At 35.0% G+C, this 21,120-nt stretch overlaps 2 protein-coding genes across 6 annotated transcripts in view; both read left to right on the top strand.

Moving 5' to 3' along the window:
• The window catches only part of LOC126370107 (leucine-rich repeat and calponin homology domain-containing protein), a 57,014-nt gene extending 42,953 nt beyond the window's left edge, over positions 1–14,061 (top strand). For 3 of the 5 annotated variants that reach the window (XM_050014843.1, XM_050014852.1, XM_050014861.1), the window contains one exon: positions 679–1,547. In XM_050014843.1, coding sequence (XP_049870800.1) covers positions 679–1,350 — 672 coding nt within the window. In that variant the 3' untranslated portion in view covers positions 1,351–1,547. Of the gene's footprint in view, positions 1–678; positions 1,548–13,700 lie in introns of those variants that run through there. The other 2 variants (XM_050014869.1, XM_050014877.1) reach the window with 1 other exon arrangement.
• LOC126367429 (uncharacterized) lies at positions 6,189–13,850 on the top strand. The gene is made up of 2 exons (XM_050010934.1): positions 6,189–9,941; positions 13,701–13,850. The coding sequence occupies exons 1-2, from the start codon at positions 6,189–6,191 to the stop codon at positions 13,848–13,850; spliced, it is 3,903 nt and encodes a 1,300-aa protein (XP_049866891.1).
• Positions 14,062–21,120: the final 7,059 nt, after the last annotated feature.

The following is a 21,120-nucleotide window of genomic DNA, read 5'->3' on the forward strand; positions in this document are numbered from 1 at the left end:
TTTGCTTTACATGTAGTTACAGTACACACCAAAAAATAATACACATCAACTCTTGGATCGGCTAGTTTGTGCATTATTTTCTGCTGTGTACTGTACAATTTTCGCAAAGTAACGCCTACCGTTAAGGCACGGGTTACGCACGCGACATTTATCGCCGGCTTCGACCTGTAGACATAAATCGCATACGCTGCGTCTATTGGTCGAAATTCGCGTATTTGTCGCGTTCACGTGGATAGCGTAGCAAACGACCTAACCAAGATGCATTCGCTTTTACGCTAACGAATGAAAATGTATGGAATTGACATAAGATAACCAAACGAAAACCCATACTTTCTAATTTGTTTGACGTTTTTGTTCGCCTAAGTGTTGCGTGAGAGCGCTAGCGTTCAAGTAAGTAAGTATCTTGGCTAGGTCCTCTGGTTCTATTAAGTGCTTTGTGTATTGTTTTCGCGTTTGCATTAGAAATATTAATTAGTCTAACAACCGACGGTTTTCCTATGTCTATCGAGTGTTACAGGGTCGTATATCCTTTCGCGAGCGCTTAACCCTTTCGACGACACTGCCAGGTCATTGACCTTCTCATAATAGTATGATACTCGGGGTCGGGACTGTATAGACGTGAAGTATACTGTCCATGAAGTTAAAATGTGACTAAGAGACGGGTGGCGTGTGTTCCAGGAGTTCATCTGTTCGCCCGAAGACATACTGGGGATGGAGCGTGACCCCGTCGCGCTCGCTTGCACAGTGCGACACCTCCTCACACACGCCACCAGTCACCGCTCTAAGGATAACACGACCCAGCACTCGCAGGAAGACATAACCAGCGATTACGCGAGCGAAACGGAAACCTCTATAGAAGTCAACTATTACCACCGCAAACGCCACTACGAAGACAGATTCATAAGCAACTTCAACTACTCGGATCATACGAACTACACGATAGATGAATCCGAAGAGTACCAAAGCTATGACAACAACAATTCCGATCTGATACAAAACGCGCACTATTCGCCTGTCTACGGGACCAACGAGTTGAGAAACAGAGGACCGTATTACCAGACCAATAGGATACAGTTTGTCACGCCGTTCTGCAAAGGAGATAACGTGTTAACAAGCGATAATTTCGAAATATACGACACAGACGAGGTAGATTTTCCGTTAGTTCAAGAAGAAAACATAGAGAGATACGATAGGAGTAAAATGAATCTTGAAATAGAGAACAATTTAAACAGGGATTTGAATATAGAGACTGATGCCCCGAAGAGTGATGAAATCAAGATGCTATATACTTGTCTATGCCTTGGCACGTTTTTCGTGTCTGCGATCATACTTATAATGTACCCTTTGTAATAAGTAAAGATTTTACTTACTTAAAAACAGTGCAAAATTATGGGCGATCTTCGGGTAAAGGCTTTTTAATATAAAATTTTAGACAAAATGTGTATTTTGCCCTAATCCATTGCATTTATTCCTTGCTTACTCGCCATAACTGCCAGAGAAGACCTTGAATTTGAAACTTGTCTTGCATTAGCATTTGTAATCTACTTTATATTGGCCCCGATTCCTGCAGACACCGCCTAATTTTATTTTAAGTTATATCCGTCATTTTCATATCCGTCGAAAAGGAAAGGGACGGATGATTCACAGCTCTGAATTTTAGGAAGAATGAGTAAATGAATGAATAACCCGGGCGAATCAAAAGGTACGTCGCTGGTATGCAATCCGTTTGACGTGCTGTCTACTTAACTGTGTCGGGTTATTGACGTGTGTAAAATTTTTAGACGGTTGGTTTAGATTTGTGCTTAAAATTGACGTGTGTTCCATAAATGTTATGCTTGTCGATTACCCGTCCCTTTCCTTTTCGGCGGATAAGAAAATGACAGATATAACTTAAAATAAAATTAGATGGTATTTACAGGAATTAGCACCATTATGTACCTTAACTTTTTCTTATCACTTATTCCATAAGAGTAAGAAAAAAAGACGTATAGAACCAAACTAGCTACGCTCGATGATTCCGATAATCGCAATTTTTTAAGCGGTAAATTCAAACATACGGCAATGTATAAGAACGTTCACGCAGATGCCAAAATGCCAGTGACACAGCGCGCAACGCTCCACTCAACGCTCTTAATAAATATTCAAAGTTATTCGACGCGAAAATTTAAGATAAATTTGCTAGTTCCTATACGCTTTTTTATTATTCTTAATTATTTCTAAGATATAACCAATGTATTGCTAAACATTGCCTTATTCTCGCGGTGTAACTGCGAAAGTATATTTTAAATTTTGAGGCTGCTATTGTCGTTTAGAAATTATATTTAAAGGCTGATTGAAGGAATTTGACGGTATTTAGAACGAATTAGATGTGTTTTGTATAATGGAGTCTTGACAACTTGAATGACGTTAATCTATGTTTGAAGAAGGCAAACTAGTACTCACACATTCAGACATTCAAACTTTACTTAAAAACAAAATAAAAATGATATACAAACGCATTCAAGTTGTAACGTAGTGATAACAAAATATTAATTGGTCTGATGAATAAATTCCAATTTTTTAGTCCATTCCCATTAGAGGCATTTCTTTTGTACTGATTAATTATGATTAGGTTTATAAATTGCCAATTGGTTTAGGATAAGTTTAATTTGATTCGGGTAGCTTTTATTTGTGTTTTTCGTACGTCTGTGTTTCTTATTCCAGAGATCTCAATATTTTTTTGGAGTAATTTTCTGATTAGGTTAAGTCTACAATATATTTCTTTTTTTTTCTTCTTCATTATATTGAACAGTATATTACGAATATTTCAATCCCACTAGTAATTGTTTTATTATCTTCATGTTTGAAGAATTGTCGTTTATCAAGTAATATGATGATACAATGCAATATTGATGCTAAATAAGTATACTATACATATAACACGTTAGACATTAGTTTTGCACCAAGTGTCATGAATTTTATATCTCATATTATGATAACGTTTAGTATATTAATATTATATTATGTATATTGTATCATTTAAGATTTATATGTAAAATTATACCCAAAATGATAATGTATGAGAAGTAGGAAGATATGAAAGTAAACTTTACAGTATAATAATAAAATAACGATACTGTAACTATCGTAAATACAGAACAAAGTTTTATATTAATGGCAGCTGCCTGTCACAATGTATATCTGGCTTACAGATAACAAAAAAAGCGGCCAAGTGTGAGTCGGACTCGCATATATTTTTTTTTAGTTTTATCCTCCTCTTATTTTAGAAGTTACAGGGGGGGACACACATTTTACCACTTTGGAAGTATCTCTCGCGCAAACTATTCAGTTTAGAAAAAAATGATATTAGAAACCTCAATACCATTTTGGAAGACCTATCCATAGATACCCCACACGTATGGGTTGAATGAAAAAATTTTTTTGAGTTTCAGTTCTATGTATGGGGACCCCCAAAATTTATTGTTTTTTTTTTCTATCGTTGCGTAAAAATCTTAATGCGGTTCACAGAATACACATATTTATCAAGTTTCAACAGTACAGCTATTATAGTTTCGGAGAAAAGTGGCTGTGACATACGGACGGGCGGACAGACAGACATGACGAATCTATAAGGATTCTGTTTTTTGCCATTAGGCTACGGAACCTTAAAAACAGTAGCGTCACGATTACGTACAAATTACACCTAGCGAACAAAGTTGGCAACTTTTAACAGTTTTCTGTTTGACTTGAAATAATAGAACGGCAACTCTCCGCCCGGCACCGCTGAGTATCGGGCGCGAAGCTAGATTTACCTCACCTCTTTTTACTTTCATCATCATCATCAATTTAAGAGCCACGCTCTTGTCGGTGCAGCATTTTCCATGCTACTTTTTTAGGGAAAAATAGGGCAGTGGTTTCCCTCTTGCCTTCCGCCCAAACCATAGTCTAAATTGCCGCAATCCGCTAAAGACGCATCAGGTGAGATTGTGGTCAAACGCGAGCCTATATTATTTAAAAAAAGGAGTAAGGCGCATGCGGAAGCAATCTTTAATTTTTTTTACATTTTTCCTCACCTTATGGTTGTCTGGAAGAAATCGCTTTAAGCGATAAGGCCGCCATTTGCCATGTACTTAGTTAAGAGACTTTTTGTAATTATTTCTTTATATTTTGGTGCAATAAAGTGTATTTGAAGTTTGCGGACTGTCTGTCTCAGCGTGTGCCGATCGGAGTGTGGGTATACCTATGTATGGTTTTTTTTTATATCTTAAATTATTTTCATATCTTCCAATTTAGACTACCTACAAGTATTTCTTACAAACAAATACAAACCAAATTTCAAAGTACAATAACAAACAATCGTGAAATATTGGTGCAATGAATATTAAACTTAAAATAAGTATGAATATATTGAGGTAATATATGAACATGTAGCGTAGCTGTACTGTTAATATTTCTTATAAAATAAGAATGTATGCCTTAATCGAAACATCATATCGTTATTGTATTCATAATGCAAAGCTTATTTTAAAAATTGGTGGGTAGTTTCATTCATAGATTTAGCGAGAACTAACATTTGATGTTGTAAAAAGCAGTTACAATTTACAACTTTTTTGTCATTTACTTGTGCTGTATGACCTTCTTCTTGCCGAATTTCATTATTCTAGGCAATGGAAAGTCCCCATATGTTTTGATTCCCCTGCGAATTGTAAGAAAATAAAGCCGTATCTTTGGATGGAAGTTAGAAGCTTGATCAGATGTTCATTTCAATCTTTTCAACGAGTTCCCTAGAAATAGGATCTTTACAGACAGACGGACGGACAGCAGAGTGTTCCTATAAGGGTTCCGTTTTGCCTTTAGAGGTTCGGAACACTAAAAATCTATGCATAGCATTGAATACCACATCATAATATTCTTGAAGTATGTTTTTTTATTGACGTGACTTATTGTAGATTTGCCGTAGATGGCATTAACTACTTGGCCGGACAAATGGGGAGCGCTGAAGGCTCTCACACGGTTATTGAAGTATGTTAAAGGCATACTAATTGGTCCTAATAATGAGCGCTGAATATAGGACACGTTTCTAAACTTAAAGGGTTTTTAATATTTTTGCAGTTCTCTCAATATCTACGAATGTAAACTACTATATTTATTTAGTAAAGTATAGTGATAGCTAGATTGCATTTTGAGGCTTTTTCGCGTAATTGGATAGAAGATGAGTATTTAAAAGACAACTAGTATTCCTAAACGATGCCAACCAATAGATGATGCCAATTCAACTGTATTTATGGATTTTATATTGCGATGGAATTATATGTCTGAACGAAATGTCTTGTTTTGACGAGTCATCATTGTGCTGAACTATTTAAAGAAACAGAAAGAATTGACTTATTCTTCTGTAATATATACAAAGAAGCTATTAAATATATGAAAATGAGGTGGTATAAACAGTTGATTGATGACTCAAACAATAAATATAATGATCATTCCAAAGATGTCTTCTGTTCAAGTAGAAAACCAGGCCAAAATATTTAAAAAAATAATAAGTTTGTTGTCTATGGTCAATTTGTATAATCTATGAATGGACAATAAAAAGTTTAGTTTTCCCGCGATACTCGAGTTTTCTTTCACGAACATTTTGGTCCATTCGTTTCGGATTATTTTAATTACTTAATTATGTGAATCAGTGGTTAATTTGTTGTTAAAAACTAATAACTAAGTATGGACCACGCGCGCGAGTAATTGAAACAGTCGATACTTACTTAAAAAGGACATTTTACATTTTTCTTCTACATTCCGTTGCAGTGTATTTGTATAAAAAATGGCGGATTTACAAAAAGTGAATTTTCAATAACGCATTTCTCTCAATTCTATATGAAGTGAAGTGTAGTGATTTGTGATATTTACTTATGGATTGCAAAGGATAGTACCCGGTATTCGTAAGTCGTAGTGTGTAATACGATATTACATTTTGCAACAAAGTGAACTTTCTTCTCGTTTTCATGGACATGATAGACATGCAGTGACATGTTAGACTTTTAAAATATCGTAAAAAAGTGAACTTTATAACCTATAATACATTATCTGGACTTTTAACTTCATAATTATTCAACTTGTGGTGATACATAAAAACTTTTGACATTTCTAATTAGTGTGGTTACTTGCATAGACTTTTACTTACATAAATACAATACATACTTTTATCTAAAACAATGGAAGGGTTACATGAAGCTCAAATAGATAACTACATACAAATAGACAAGTTATACACTAATTACAAAAAGACTTCTAAGGAAAAGTTAACTAAGCCATACATAGAAGCTAGATATGAAATATTGGAAACTTATTGGAAAGATTTTCAGACCAGGCATTCAACTTTATTGTCTATTAAAGCGTCAGAAAGAAAAGAGTTCGAATACTTTAGCAAACATTGTTATGATACTTGCATGGAGATTTATTTAGATATGAAAACACGTATGAAGGAAAAGTTGATGGAGTTAGACGGAGTAAAAAATCGTCCTGCAAGTATTATTGAATCATCAGATCAATCACAATGTAAGCAGCCTGTCGTCTCAACTAAGTTACCAGCAGTACAGTTGCCCACCTTCTCAGGCGATTACAAGAGTTGGCTATCATTCCGTGATTTATACGAGTCACTGGTGCACAACAATCCCAACATCAGTAAAGTTAACAAATGTCAATACTTGAAGACAAGTTTACAAGGAGAAGCAGAGAACTTGGTTAAGCAAATACAAGTATCAGAGGCAAATTATGACACCATTTGGGATATGCTTACCAAACGGTACGACAACAAGAGAAGTATAGTGAATGCTTACATAGAAAAATTGCTAAACCAAAAGAGAGTAACAACCTTGTCTTCTAAAGCTATAAGAGAACTTTTGGATACTACAACGGAATGTTTAGCTACCCTAAAGAGCCTAAAGTTGCCTACAGATAACTGGGATGATTTGATAGTCTATATTGTTATACAGAAGTTAGATCCTGAGTCACACAAGTTATTCGAACAACGAATTGAATCAACTGATACATTGCCTACCTGGAATGACTTATCAAAATTTTTGGAGTTAAGATTTCGTACATTAGAAGCTGTAAAATACAAAGAAAGTTCACAAGTCAAGCACGCTACATCTATATCTACTAAAAGCTTTGCTACGGGTATTACTGATAACGTTAAATGTGTCTTTTGTAAAGGAGAGCACTTCATATTCAAGTGCAAGGATTTTCAACAGTTGGACATAAATGAGAGGAAGGACTTTATACAAAAGAACATGCTATGTTTCAACTGTCTTAGAAGAGGCCATTCAGCTTACAAGTGTTTACAGTCCACTACATGCAAAAAATGCGGCAGAAGACATCACTCCTTAATACATGGATACATCACAACTAAAGAGCCACTGCAATCGGAACACACAGAGTCACAAGAAGTAAATGTACAAACAACAACAGCTATACACACGGGAAACTCATCAGGAGAATGTGCCATTGTCTTAGCCACTGCATTAGTCAATGTCAGATCTCAGAGAAAGGACAATGAGTACACTACACTGCGAGCTCTAGTAGACCAGGGATCGCAGGCATGCTTAATTACAGAGGCTGCGTGCCAACACTTAGGTTTTAAGAGAGTGCCTATTTATGGTAATGTCACCGGAGTTGGCTCAAGCAAGAGTACTACAAAAGCAAAGGTAGAGTTTGACATCACGTCAAAATACAACCCTCACATTTCTCACAGAGTGAATGCATATGTCTTATCGACATTGACATCTTGCTTACCTCAGAAAACTCAGTCTGTTGAATGGCCAGAAATTGCAGACTTAGAGTTAGCAGATCCAACGTTCTGCAAGCCAGGCAAGATTGATCTCATTTTGGGAGCAGATATATATGCAGAGATATTACAACATGGAATGTTGAGTTTAAGAGAAGATACACAAACACTAATCGCACAGAGAACCACATTAGGTTGGTTAATTTCTGGTAAGAGTAAGAGTAACGAAATACTGAGAAACAAAATACTGAGAAACGAAATACAGAAAAACAAAGTACAGAGAAACGAAGCACAGAGAAACGAAGCACAGAGAGACGAAGCACAGAGAAACGAAGCACAGGGAGAAGAAGCACAGAGAAACGAAGTACAAGGAAACGAAATACATACAGAGATACATATACATCATACAAGAGTAGAGATGGACACACTTCTTAAATCATTTTGGGAGATTGAAGAGAAAACTGAGACACCAATACAAACCAATGAAGAGAAACGGTGTGAAAAGTTTTATGAAGAGACACATAAGAGATTAGAGGATGGGCGTTACAGAGTTCAACTACCTTTCGTTACATACCCGCCAGACCTCGGAGAATCACTTACACTAGCTACACAGAGACTAAACTACTTAGAAAGGAAATTCAAGAGTAAACCAGAATTAAAAGAGAGATACGATCAATTCATGCATGACTATTTACAACAAAAGCATATGGAAGTTATAGAAGAAGAGGAAGAGATACAAAAGGATAAAGTTTGTTACTTACCACACCACGCTGTCGTGAATGAACAGCATCTCACTACCAAACTACGCGTCGTGTTTGATAGTTCAGCGAAGACGAGTAATGGAAAGTCACTTAATGAGAATTTGATGATCGGTCCAGCCTTGCAGAATGATATCAGAGATGTTACGTTAAAATGGAGAAAACATCAAGTAGTTTTGATTGGTGACATTAGACAAATGTACCGTCAAATTCAAGTACACCCTAGAGACACCGATTATCAAAGGATTCTTTATAGATTTCACGACAAAATACAACACTTTAGACTCACTACTGTGACATATGGTACATCATGTGCGCCATATTTGGCTATTAAAACTTTAAAGCAAATAGCTGAAGATGAGAGGCCAAACTTTAAAGAAGAAGTTATTGAGACGGCATTGAATGACTTTTACATCGATGATCTTCTGACGGGTCATTCTACTGAAGAGAGTGTCAAGATTCTCAAACAAGATCTTGTCTTATTACTACAGAAAGGAGGATTTCTACTACACAAATGGGCTTCTAACTCTCCAAATATTGAGGGTGCAGAGCAAACTACTCGCAAGATACTGGGAATAAACTGGAATGGTCACACTGATAAGTTTGAACTGCAAATAACACTCCCACCTGTTAGCAATCAAGTCACCAAACGCACTGTTTTGTGTGACATCGCCAAAATCTATGATCCTGCAGGTTGGCTAGCACCTGTGGTTGTTGTTGCTAAAAGTATGCTACAAAAGTTATGGCTCAATAAGTTAGATTGGGATGACCAGTTAACAGAGACTCTTAGGGACGAATGGTTTCGATATAGAGAGGAATTAGAGAAAATGCCAACTATAGAGTTGCCAAGATGGATCGGCATTACTGATGACGTCGAGAGGATTGAGCTCCACGGATTCTCCGACGCATCTACCATCGCCTACTCAGCTGTGGTATACTGCAGAGTCATCACACCCACTGCTATACTGGTGACTATGCTTGAAGCTAGAACGAGAGTTGCTCCGGTAAAGCAAGTCTCTTTACCGAGGCTAGAACTATGTGGCGCAGTTCTGTTAGCCAAGTTGTTGCACAGAATTCAATCTGCGCTAACTATACCAAATCAAGATGTTTACGCTTGGACAGACGCTACAATTGTGTTGGCATGGCTTCAACGTACTCCCAGCTGCTGGACTACCTTTGTAGCGAATAGAGTTACCGAGATCATCAATGTCGTCGAGAAGGAGAGATGGCATCACGTGACATCGCAGGACAACCCTGCTGATGTGGCATCGCGAGGGATTTCACCGACCGAGCTTCCCGACCACATCCTCTGGTGGAGGGGGCCTGGCTGGCTCAACGAGAGAGACGCATTGCCGACTAGAAGATCAGATGTCGAGATAGAACCTACAGAAGAAGAAATGAAAGTTAAAGTGCATGTCAGTGTTGTGAGTGATAAAATGCCAATCATAAATAAAAGTGATAACAGTGATAACGGTTTTGGACAATATATATTTGAAAAATATTCTAATCTGAGGACATTAGTTCGCGTTATAGCATATGTAATGAGATTTTACAATTGTGTGAAACAAAAAACTAAAACAAACTTGCTATTTCCTAAATACTTACCAACTAAAGAGTTAAATAATTCATTGGAGATTTTATTAAAATTATCACAGAACATACATTTTGAAAAAGAGATTGATATAATTAATAATAATACAGATGGGAAGAGCAAATTTGTTAATTTAAAGAAAACTGTAAATGGGTCTAAAATTGCTATATTAAATCCATATGTTGATAAAGATAATTTACTAAGAGTAGGAGGTCGTATAGAGTTCGCAAATGTTAACAAAGAGATGAAACATCCAGTTATTTTGTCAAGAGATTGTAAATTAGCATACTTGATTGTAAAAGATGCACATCATAAAACTTTACATGGAGGAATTCAATTAATGTTAAATGTTATTAGAACTAAATTTCATATAATAAAAGTAAAAAATCTTGTAAAACAAATAATTAATGAATGTATATCTTGTCGCAAAAATGCTGGTAAAGTTACTAATCAGTTAATGGGAAACTTACCTGTTAATAGAGTCACCCCACAGAGACCTTTTAGTGTCAGCGGAGTAGATTTTGCAGGTCCAGTTGTTTTAAAACTATTTAATGGACGTGGATCTAATAGAACCCAAAAGGCATATATTGCACTATTTATTTGTACTGCTGTCAAAGCTATACATTTAGAGTTAGTTAACAGTTTAAGTAGCGAGGCATTCATAGCCGCTTTCAGGCGCTTCACAGCACGACGAGGTCACTGTCACAAACTGATTAGTGACTGTGGTACAAATTTCATTGGGGCTAATAAAGAGCTTAAGTCTATGTTTAGTCATAGCACCAATAACATGTCTGCTGAGATAGCTGAGTTGTTGGCTAAAGATGGAACTGAGTGGCAGTTCAATCCTGCTGGTGCTCCTCATATGGGTGGCATTTGGGAGGCAGCTGTCAAATCTACGAAATTTCATTTGAATCGTGTACTTAATGATTCAAAATTAACATATGAAGAGTACTATACTTTGTTATGTCAAATAGAGTCTTGCTTGAACTCTCGTCCATTAACGCCTTTGATTGATTATGATAACGGTGTTGTTGATGCTCTAACTCCAGGTCATTTTTTAATTGGAGAAAACCCTATTGTTGTGCCTGATCAAAATTTAGAAAATGTTAAAGTTCCATATTTACATAGATGGGTTTTATTACAACAGAAGTTACAGTCATTTTGGAGAAAATGGAGTCAAGAATATTTGGTAGATTTACAAAAGCGTTATAAATGGACAAGTGTTCAAAACAATGTCAACATTGGTAGCATTGTTCTTGTCAAAGATGAACGTTTACCACCGGCCAAATGGCTCTTGGGTAAAGTTGTTGCCACACACCCTGGTACTGATGGGTTGACAAGAGTTGTTAGCATTAAATGTAGGAATACTGTTATTAAAAGGCCAATTCATAAACTTTGCTTATTGCCAACTGATGTTTAGTTTTTAAAGGTTAATATTTTGAATGAATAATTAATCTTACAAGTTTAATTAGTTATTTTGGAGTTTACTTAATTTTGTTTAAAGTTGTTGTTTACTTACTTTCTTTATGTTGTAACTTACTACTTACTTTATTTATAAGTACTTAAAAATATTTTTTATGCTATTGAAGGTTAGTGGAGTCATTCATAATACAGAGTTGTTTAGAGTTTAAATATCTCGAGTTTGTTAGAGATCACTATATTGAGTTTGTTACAGCTTATTACTTTTTTACTTGTTAGAGTTTGTTTAAAGGCCTGACGTCCTTTGGGGGGCGGTATGTTCAAGTAGAAAACCAGGCCAAAATATTTAAAAAAATAATAAGTTTGTTGTCTATGGTCAATTTGTATAATCTATGAATGGACAATAAAAAGTTTAGTTTTCCCGCGATACTCGAGTTTTCTTTCACGAACATCTTCAGTGACTAACTTCCTAGTTTCCTATCTATGCATTTTGCTTAGTAACTTTATGATTTTTGTAACGATATCTTAACCTCTTCCAAGTGCCCATTGTGGCAATAACTTATTACATTGATACACAAACATTAATATGATACAGCTAAGTTATAAGACCAATTCATTTTCTAAATTATATACTAAAACTTAGCGTAAAGGTGATTTTTTTATGGGGTGTGTCGTAACACAAACATGGTCTGTATTGTAAGAACTAGGGGTTAAAAAGGCCACATTGAAGCCATCATCGAACAAAGCAATATTGCAAATTGTCATTTGCGCATATAAAATTAAGTGCGCAATGTAAACAAATGTGAAATAGCAATATTGCTATCTTAGATGTGGCCATTTGAACCCCCTAGTGCTTCATTCGATTTTCATTTTTCGAACTTTCGAACAATCTTCGCCAAATACGAATCGAAATTTGAATTTTTGAATGATTGTCGTGTGTTGTGTAACGAGACAGTACGCTGTTATATATTTTTTAAAACATATTATGTAACTTCTCTTTTAACCAAGTACTAATCTATATTTCTGGTCATTTTATTCTCGTGTGTCATTCTCCTATGCTTCTTAATGGAACCTTGTTTTGAGCTTTAAAGTAACGAGTACAATGCTTATGTAAGTAAGATATAGATTTAACATATAATTTAAATGTTTTGAAACGTATATTTATTAGCTTGTGGTGCTTGGGTACTTATTCGTGTATTTTATTTTGGCTGGGTTTTGTGCCATATCAAATTATGGAATGAAATATTGAATTAATATTTCGTCTGAAAGTACGAAAAGGTGACAAGATCTCTAGAGACCATTGTAGTTTAGAATTTACGATTTCGTACAATACGCAAATATATGTGCTAAAGATTTTAACGTGCCTTTATCCGCCTAACATGTTATATTGACCTTGAAAATAAGAGACCTGTCTAACAAATTTTACACTCATTATAATTAGATGATATTCATACAGTTTTCGTATTTTCAGATGCAAATTTTCAGTGAAATGTACAAGGTATTCATAAATAAATAAGCAGACAAAATGCTCTCTATAATGACAGTTCATTAATGCTTGCCATTTGCCAAATATAGCTTGATAGGCATACAAATACCAGCCCATATTCCAATAATTTTAAGGTTTACCTAAAATTAGAAACCAGTTTTGATTGTTGATTGATTTCTTATTCTATTCAGTATTATTTTCTTTTGTAAATGTTTTATTCGTGGTTTCATTTTTTTTTATTAAGTCTAGGCCGCTGTAAGAATTTCGATTATTATGTAAATGATGTATTCTTTGCTATAGTCAAGTTATTCATTAATTAATTGTCGAATTAACGAAAATTGTTTTGTAATGTACTTTTTTGTATGTACTTACAATGTTTTTTCTCTAATAAATATAAATTCTTATTGGCAATTTTGTTTGTTTCATTTAGTATTCGTTAGGCAGATTAATAAATTAATACACATTCACGGAAGATTAATTTATCGACGGCTAACAGTAGCAAGCAGTTCTATTAATTTCAACCAAAGATCTCCTTTTGAAAGTTTACTTTAGTTCTTATAACTAAAAACTTCATAAAACAGTACTTCCAGAAGCTTCGTGTCTTGAGACAAATAGTTTATTTTTCAAAATTTCAAATTAATATCTTCAGAATAGTCATTATTACAGCTTGTCTTTATATCTTTACAGAAGCTGATGTGTTGCGCAGCGGACGTGCTAGAAGGCAAGGGTACGGTACAAGTAGCGATCACAGTGACGGAGCTTCTACGACGTCACAATTCGCGCACCTCCCCCCCACACGCTGCGCCCGCGCCGGTTGCCGCCGCGCACGCCACCTAGCGACCAAAGCTGGCGTTAGCTCCACAATCCGCTTTGTCTCTCTGAAGAGTTTGAATCGGTGGATTTGGGTAACGTGAGGACTTAGTAGTGATTGAAGTTTTGTGGTTGTGTCCTTGTCGCTAGGCGCGTACGCCATCTAGCGATTAAAGTTGGCGTTAGCTCCGCAGACTGTTTTATCTCTGATACGGTACACACGTGGGATTTTAGAGTCCGCGCCGTGAATGAAGTCCCGCGACCACGGCGCTATGGTCGCAGTATGACTTATCAATTAGTTCCATTAAAATCCGTGGCACTTCTTTCGTAGCGTCCTCTAATGTTTGTCGTTGTGTAATCAATTATTTTCGAAACCATCTATGCTCTGTAGTATAATAGTTCGAGTTCTTGCTAGACTCTCTTATCATTAACTTTCAACTGACCTCGGTCAGACTTTCAAAAGACAGAATTAATTAATTATTACACAATCTAGGATCTGCAACTGACCACTGCTCCATGGTCAGTTCCACAGTACTGATAACGTTTCGATGTGATAATATTGAAGGTTTAAGTTTTCACAACTAAAATATACACAGCACTGGTGCTGACTTCGACCTCAGATGAAAGTATTGGTGACTATAGTTATCATACGAAATGTATTTACTTTTATACCGATGTAGATACACGTCGATCAGTAAAAACCACGTAAGCGCGTTTTTGATAAATAACATTTGGATGTTACGTTTGTTAAAGAAACCTCGCAATCGACACGCTAATTTCAATCCAAGTAAAAGTTTGAAGTCTCAATTTGTAATTAAATGAAGTCGAGGTTTTATTCAAATCTTGAATGTGATTTTTGCATAAAGGCGCTTATGTGGTTTTCACAGCGACAATAAGCAGACTACAAGAATGAACGATGTTATATGTAAGCGCTTTGTTATGTTTCCACGCCATCTATCGTCCAAAGCTTGCATTAGTAGTAATCTTATAAATAGACATATAGTTATGTACGTTATGTAGTGATTGAAATAAGGACTCAAATATGATATGAAGCATTGGCAGGTTGTAATAATGCTGTCGATACTGCCAGGCACTTTGATAGTTCGAAAGGCTTCAGCACACCAACGTTCCAATTTAGCGTGACGCACTTCATAGTCTCTTGCATTACAACACGCGCAGACGCGCACTCAAACTGCCCTGTTTCTGGCCAGCTTTTGGTGTGCTGAAGCCTTTAAAGTAGCTCTACCTATCTGTTACCTGCACTCGTCGGAAGTGAAGGACGGCACTACGTTTAAAACTAAACCAGTTTTGATTCTCGACTATGAGAAAAAAAGACTTTTCAAATTGAATTAGTAGTACGATAAGTACTAAAAAGGGTGATGTACTGTTGATTATTTGTCACGCCATCTAGCGTCTTAAAAGAGAAACTTACTGCACTATCCGGCTCTATAATATTGTCGACAACCGTCAATGGAATCTTACAACATATTATAAAAGTTATTCCATATCTTGTAGCCAAGATACGTCGCTAAATAATTAGTAAGATATGTATATATTAAATTATACTGTGAACAAAAGTACCACGAAGTTAAGATACTACACTGTATGTGTATGTTATGTATGTTGACTGTTGTACCGATTCGTTGATTAACATATTCAAAAGTCTCAATCTAATATTCGTACTATTCCAAAGAATATATAAAAACAGTTCTTGTGTAGATGAAAATATTTATCTACTAAGTAAATGTAACATAGTCACAACTTAAACAATTGTCACAAACATTATATACTCACTAGTACATATATATGAGGGGTCAATTTATCTGCCTTTGAAAATTGCAATAAAATCGAATAATTGGGACTGGATGTAATGAATTTTACCCTATTGGGACGACCATACTATGTAGAATATTCCTTACAATTGTTACATTCTTTTAGTGAAAGTTAACTAATTCCAAAATCGTATCTGCCTTTTATTATAAACTATAGTAAGCGAATTCATAATACTACGACTTACATATCTATATTAATATCCTGAGAGAAATTATAGACAAGAGTTGCCAAGCGCACGCGAAGGTACCGCGTACGGTACATGAGCCATCGGTTCGTGTTTTCTTGGTTGTGTCACGGTTTTGTTTTGGTATGCGTTTTAACGTTGATTTTTAATGAGTGTCTGGCAGTGAGTAGATGTGTGCTCTGCGAGTATACCTCACCTCTCCCAGAGTGTCAAAAAAAAATGTAGTGTAAAGCTAGCCTAAAGAGATGTCCCGTCTATAATTTCTCTGAGGTGATCAGTCAGGACAGATGATCAGTCGTGATAATTGGTCAGTTTTCTAAAATAGTACACAAACCGTCTGACGATTTTATGATATTCCACGAGAAGATAAGTAGCTGAACGCGAGCTGAATGTATTTATTTGCTTCTAATCCCGCATGGAAGGAATTTAAGTATTATAAAAGGCAGTTTATATGAACTACATTTAGTAACATCACATCGTCACAATAAGGTGCTTTTTACTGCACAAATCACGAATTTACTAGTAAATTTTTCGATACTACATTTACATGCGTTGATTCTATATAGGCACGTAGTTGTTGAGATTTAGATGAAGTGCCTCGCTCATATTAAAAACTGGCTCTTACGTGATAGGAAATGTTAAGGTTTGTAGTCCAATTGTAGTGAGATAATAACTAGGGTGAAGTTTGTATAGGCTAAAGGCATAAGGAGAAACATGTTGTGTGATGTAGGTACTTCTATCATGAAATGCAACATTCAAATCAATTTATTTTGGGTTGGTATGCATATATATTAATAAGAAAAACCGCAATCTTATTATGATTACCACAGGACATAAAATAAAGGTCATTAGTTTCTGAGGAGAAATGAACATACACAAACATACTAATTCAGTTTCGTACTCCTATTGTTTTCGTCTTTCGTTACGTTGTGTTCAGTACATGGTTGTTAGAAAGTGCATAGACCTACATATCGTTCGTATATACACCTTAAAGAAAGCAAGTAAGCACCATTTTGAAAAATCACATTCGGATGTTATTTCTTCACAGATACGCTAGTTTCAATCCAGGTAAAAAAATGTGGTCTCAATTTCTACCCAGACTGAAATTACTTGAAAGGAATCAATGTTCTGTTAAAGAAAAACATTATACTGATGTGATTTTTTAAAAACCAGCTTACTTTGTTTTCCTGGACGTCGATATACATTATAGATTTATTAAAATGTCTGTGTAAGAGCCCTGTACTGTGTCCAAATGGTGTCTTACCACCAATATCGATAGTAATATTCTCGTTCATGCTTATTCAGAATTGCCAACAAAACTTGTGATCACAATAATGAGCCTTATGGATGTTATATTCTAGGTTCAGTATTTTGTCTACCATTTTGTATGGATGTAACTTTAATGAATGATCGGAATTTCAACTTCCAATATGTAATGAAGTAGAATATATATCTAAGTAATGTGTTTGTAATATTACAATACATTTTAGTCTGATCTTACAGCCTTAGAAATCTTTTTACATTTAAGATATGAAGTTAATAATCTATTACGATTTTATAGTGTAACTCTCGTTTAGAATATCCAAATTTCTGGTAGGCAATGAATTTGAAGTGACATGTTTTTCGTTAATATTCCCAAAAAAAGATTTTTCTCAGTTGTTTCAACTTAGGAAAAAGTGTAATTGATCATGAATAATGTAATCTTCACGTATTTACGTTATATTTGGAATGGGAAAAAGAAAACTGTTGTAAATATTCTAAGGACAAATAACACATTATTACTAAGGTAACCAACCGCTGTTAGGTGCGGGACTTGCGCAGGTTACTCGCTATTTGAATCTATAGCAAGCAGTGGTGGTCGCTCTTACAAGTATTAAGATTAGCAGTAAACCTGCCACCTGCGTCAAACAACAGCTCGCCTAACCCAAGTAAAGCTAAGGTTCTCTTTCAGCATTTCCTGGTACTATCAAATAGCAAAAATACTATCAGATTATGAGCAAATGAGGAAACAGGTGGGTTAAAAAGGCCAAATTGAAGCAATTCACCTAAAAAAAAGCAATATTTATATCGTTTGGGTTGTGAGGTGGATGGCCGCCCTCTTCAATCCTTGTGGCAGGGTTATTATTGAGCTGCCAGAGCAAAAAAAAAACATTTTGACAATTGTTGACATTTGCACTTACGTGGCCTTTTTAGACCTCGGACATAAATATCATAACGCATGTACCATGACGTCGGCTGTGCGAGTGTCGTTTTAAAATTCTTGTTCAAAGTAGGAACCGTAGTACCAACATTTAAACATAAGGTGCGATACTTAATTAATAATACTACGTATATTTCAAAGTACGCACGTAAGTTTATTAAAAAGCCGTGTTCTTCTATAATCCACCACTTCCCTTTTCTTATCTGCAACGAAAATTATAGATACATATTTTGTAGAAATATTAACGATTATATTCGACTATTCGTATTAATTATAAAACTTATGTATACTTACTTCCTACATATCTTATACCACCGAGTCCTGAAATTCACTAATACTCATTGTAGTGGTATACATATTCTAGAATAAATTTTGTTCTCGTCATATTGAATTATAGTCAATTCTTAATTAAATATTGATATTTTAAGTCACAATATTGATGTACATTTATTATTAGTATGACAATTTATGCTTATTCAATGATTTTAAATCATATTTTTGTGAAAAACTTTGAAGGTTTCAATTATTTTCTGCTTTAATTTTTTTCTGTAGATTTTTTGTTGTAATACTTATACGTAATGTGCTTTTTCTGTAATATTTGATATCAAAGTTATTCTTTTTGTTCGTTTATTTGAAAGGTGTATCAATTTGTTTATGTAAAATGGGTTACCACATAAGGGATGTGATTATTTTGTGTTATATTTTGTGCATTTCTAACTTGTGTTGTTTAAGTAGATTTAATATTTCAGGTTTATACAATGACGGTAACGTGTAATATTGGTTATTGGGTATTGATATTTTAAACTAGTATTTTTTTTACAATGTTTTTATATCTACAAATCGGTAGCATCTTTACCTAGCTTGATGGTAGTATATACAGTTGATATGTACCATTCACCGTGTCAACGAATTTCTCGACCTATGGAGAAAACCAATTAAAAGCCTTTAAAAATAACATTCTGTTCTGATGTGATTTTCTCCAACAAAACCTAGAATTTCATTCTATTCATTTTATTTCGGGTAAAAATTTAATCCACAATTTTTTTACATGGATAAAAAGCCGATACTTACGAATGTGATTTTTCTACAAGGCGCCTATGAAGTTTTCGCTACAAGGCGACACTATGTTTAGCTGTATTCATAATTTACAAGATCAGATCCACCAAGAATATAACTCTTCTTCTTCTTCTATCGTGTGGATTGTGAGGCGGAGTACCACCTTAACGAACGAACGACTTGACGAGCGGTTTCGTTGAGAATATAACTTATTGTTGTGGGGGCGGAAGGCAAGAGGGAAACCACTGCCCTATTTTTCCCTAAAAAGTAGCATGGAGACTGCTACACCGACAAGAGCGTGGCTCTTAAATTTGTGATGAACTGTTGTGTGTAGTCACTCACTTTATACAGGTGTGTGCTGGTTAAATACAATGCCTAAGTAATAATATTAATTAGGTTCTTTACTGTACACAATATAAAACGCACTACATAAGGTATTTCCCAATAAAGATTTCAATAAACTCACAAATAAGTATGTGTAATTATCGTCATTGTATAAACCTGATATCATGTATAAAGTAGACTTAAGAAAACGTTTAAGAACTGAAAGTTGAAATCGAGTCTTTGTTCTGTTCAAAGATGTTGTGCCAAAGACTATGGTTGAGGGATTGTACAAAGTAAGTTCATAATGCACTGGTCTCCTAGATTAAGTTGATGTAGCAATATCGTCGTACACGTGTTTATATGTAGATACAAATAAAGGTACCTATATACATTTTCGAGTTATGTTTTTTATTTTGTATCCTTGTAGAGAAGATACAGACAGACATAAAGATCGTTGTACAGACACCGATGAGAAATAACAAACACACACACCACATTTGTAAAATATATGCCTTCTAAAATTAATATTTTGTATTTGTATAGTAACTAAACTAAGTTAGTAACTAAGTTTTTTTTTTTCCGGTTCCGGCTGTCAAACTGATAACATTACGTAGTTCGCTACTCCGCAAACCATTGCAGGAAAACAGTGAAAAAGTGAATATTTATAGTGAAAAACTTGTGAATCCGCTCCAAAAGCTATCGCTACACATACGTATATAAAAATAAATTACGGGGAAAGTGACACAGATTGAGAAAACACATCGAAAACTGAGACAAATATTTGAGGTTATAACTTTCAAACTCCAAGAATAAATAGCTGTCAAAAAAAAAAAAAAAAATTGTCATTGGATATTTGGTGTGGCCAGCAAAAAGAAAAAAATACTAATTGGTAGATACTCAACCAATCTGACACAACAATGGATGAACAAATGCAACTATTATGGTCCAAAATGAAGGAAGAAATGCAAAAACAAAATCAAAAACAAACTGAAATTATAAAAGATACCATTAGCAAAACCATAGAAGAACATTTGATGTCCATAAAGTTGGAAAACGAAATACTGAAGAGCGAAGTCGATTTTTTGCGAAGCAAAGTAAAATATATAGATCTAGAATCCAGGAAAAATAATATAATTATGCATGGAGTAGAAGAAAACGAAACCAACAACGCGGTCCTTATGGACACAGTTGTGGAGCTACTTAATAAAACTAATGAAGCCCAGATTGAAACACATGAATGGGATAAATGGGAAATAAAAACGTTGCATAGAATTGGAAAAAAGTCAGAAAACAAAGTAAGACCTATAAAAATTACCTTCACTCTTACTTGGCGCAGAAATCAAATCCTAAAAAATAGAAAGAACTTCCCGGAAAAAATATACATAACAGAAGATCTATCTAAAGAAGAGCAAGATATTAGAAAGGCACTGATCCCAAAATTAAAAGAAGCTAGAGAGTCAGGAAAATATGCAATTATAAAAAACGGCAAACTTATAATTCGAGAAAAATCGGAGTCAGAAAAAAGGAAAAGGGCCCCATCATCGCCACCTACTACACCACCAAATAGCTTCAGCAACATCCACAGGGAAAAAAAGGCAATTCAACCAGCCAAACTAACAAAAATTTATCCCCGTGAAGAAACAATATCCAAAACATATTCAAAAGAAAAAGGGACGCCAAAAAACTAAAAAATGACAGTC

Source organism: Pectinophora gossypiella, chromosome 1, assembly GCF_024362695.1.
Source record: "Pectinophora gossypiella chromosome 1, ilPecGoss1.1, whole genome shotgun sequence".
NCBI classification, from domain to species: domain Eukaryota; kingdom Metazoa; phylum Arthropoda; class Insecta; order Lepidoptera; family Gelechiidae; genus Pectinophora; species Pectinophora gossypiella.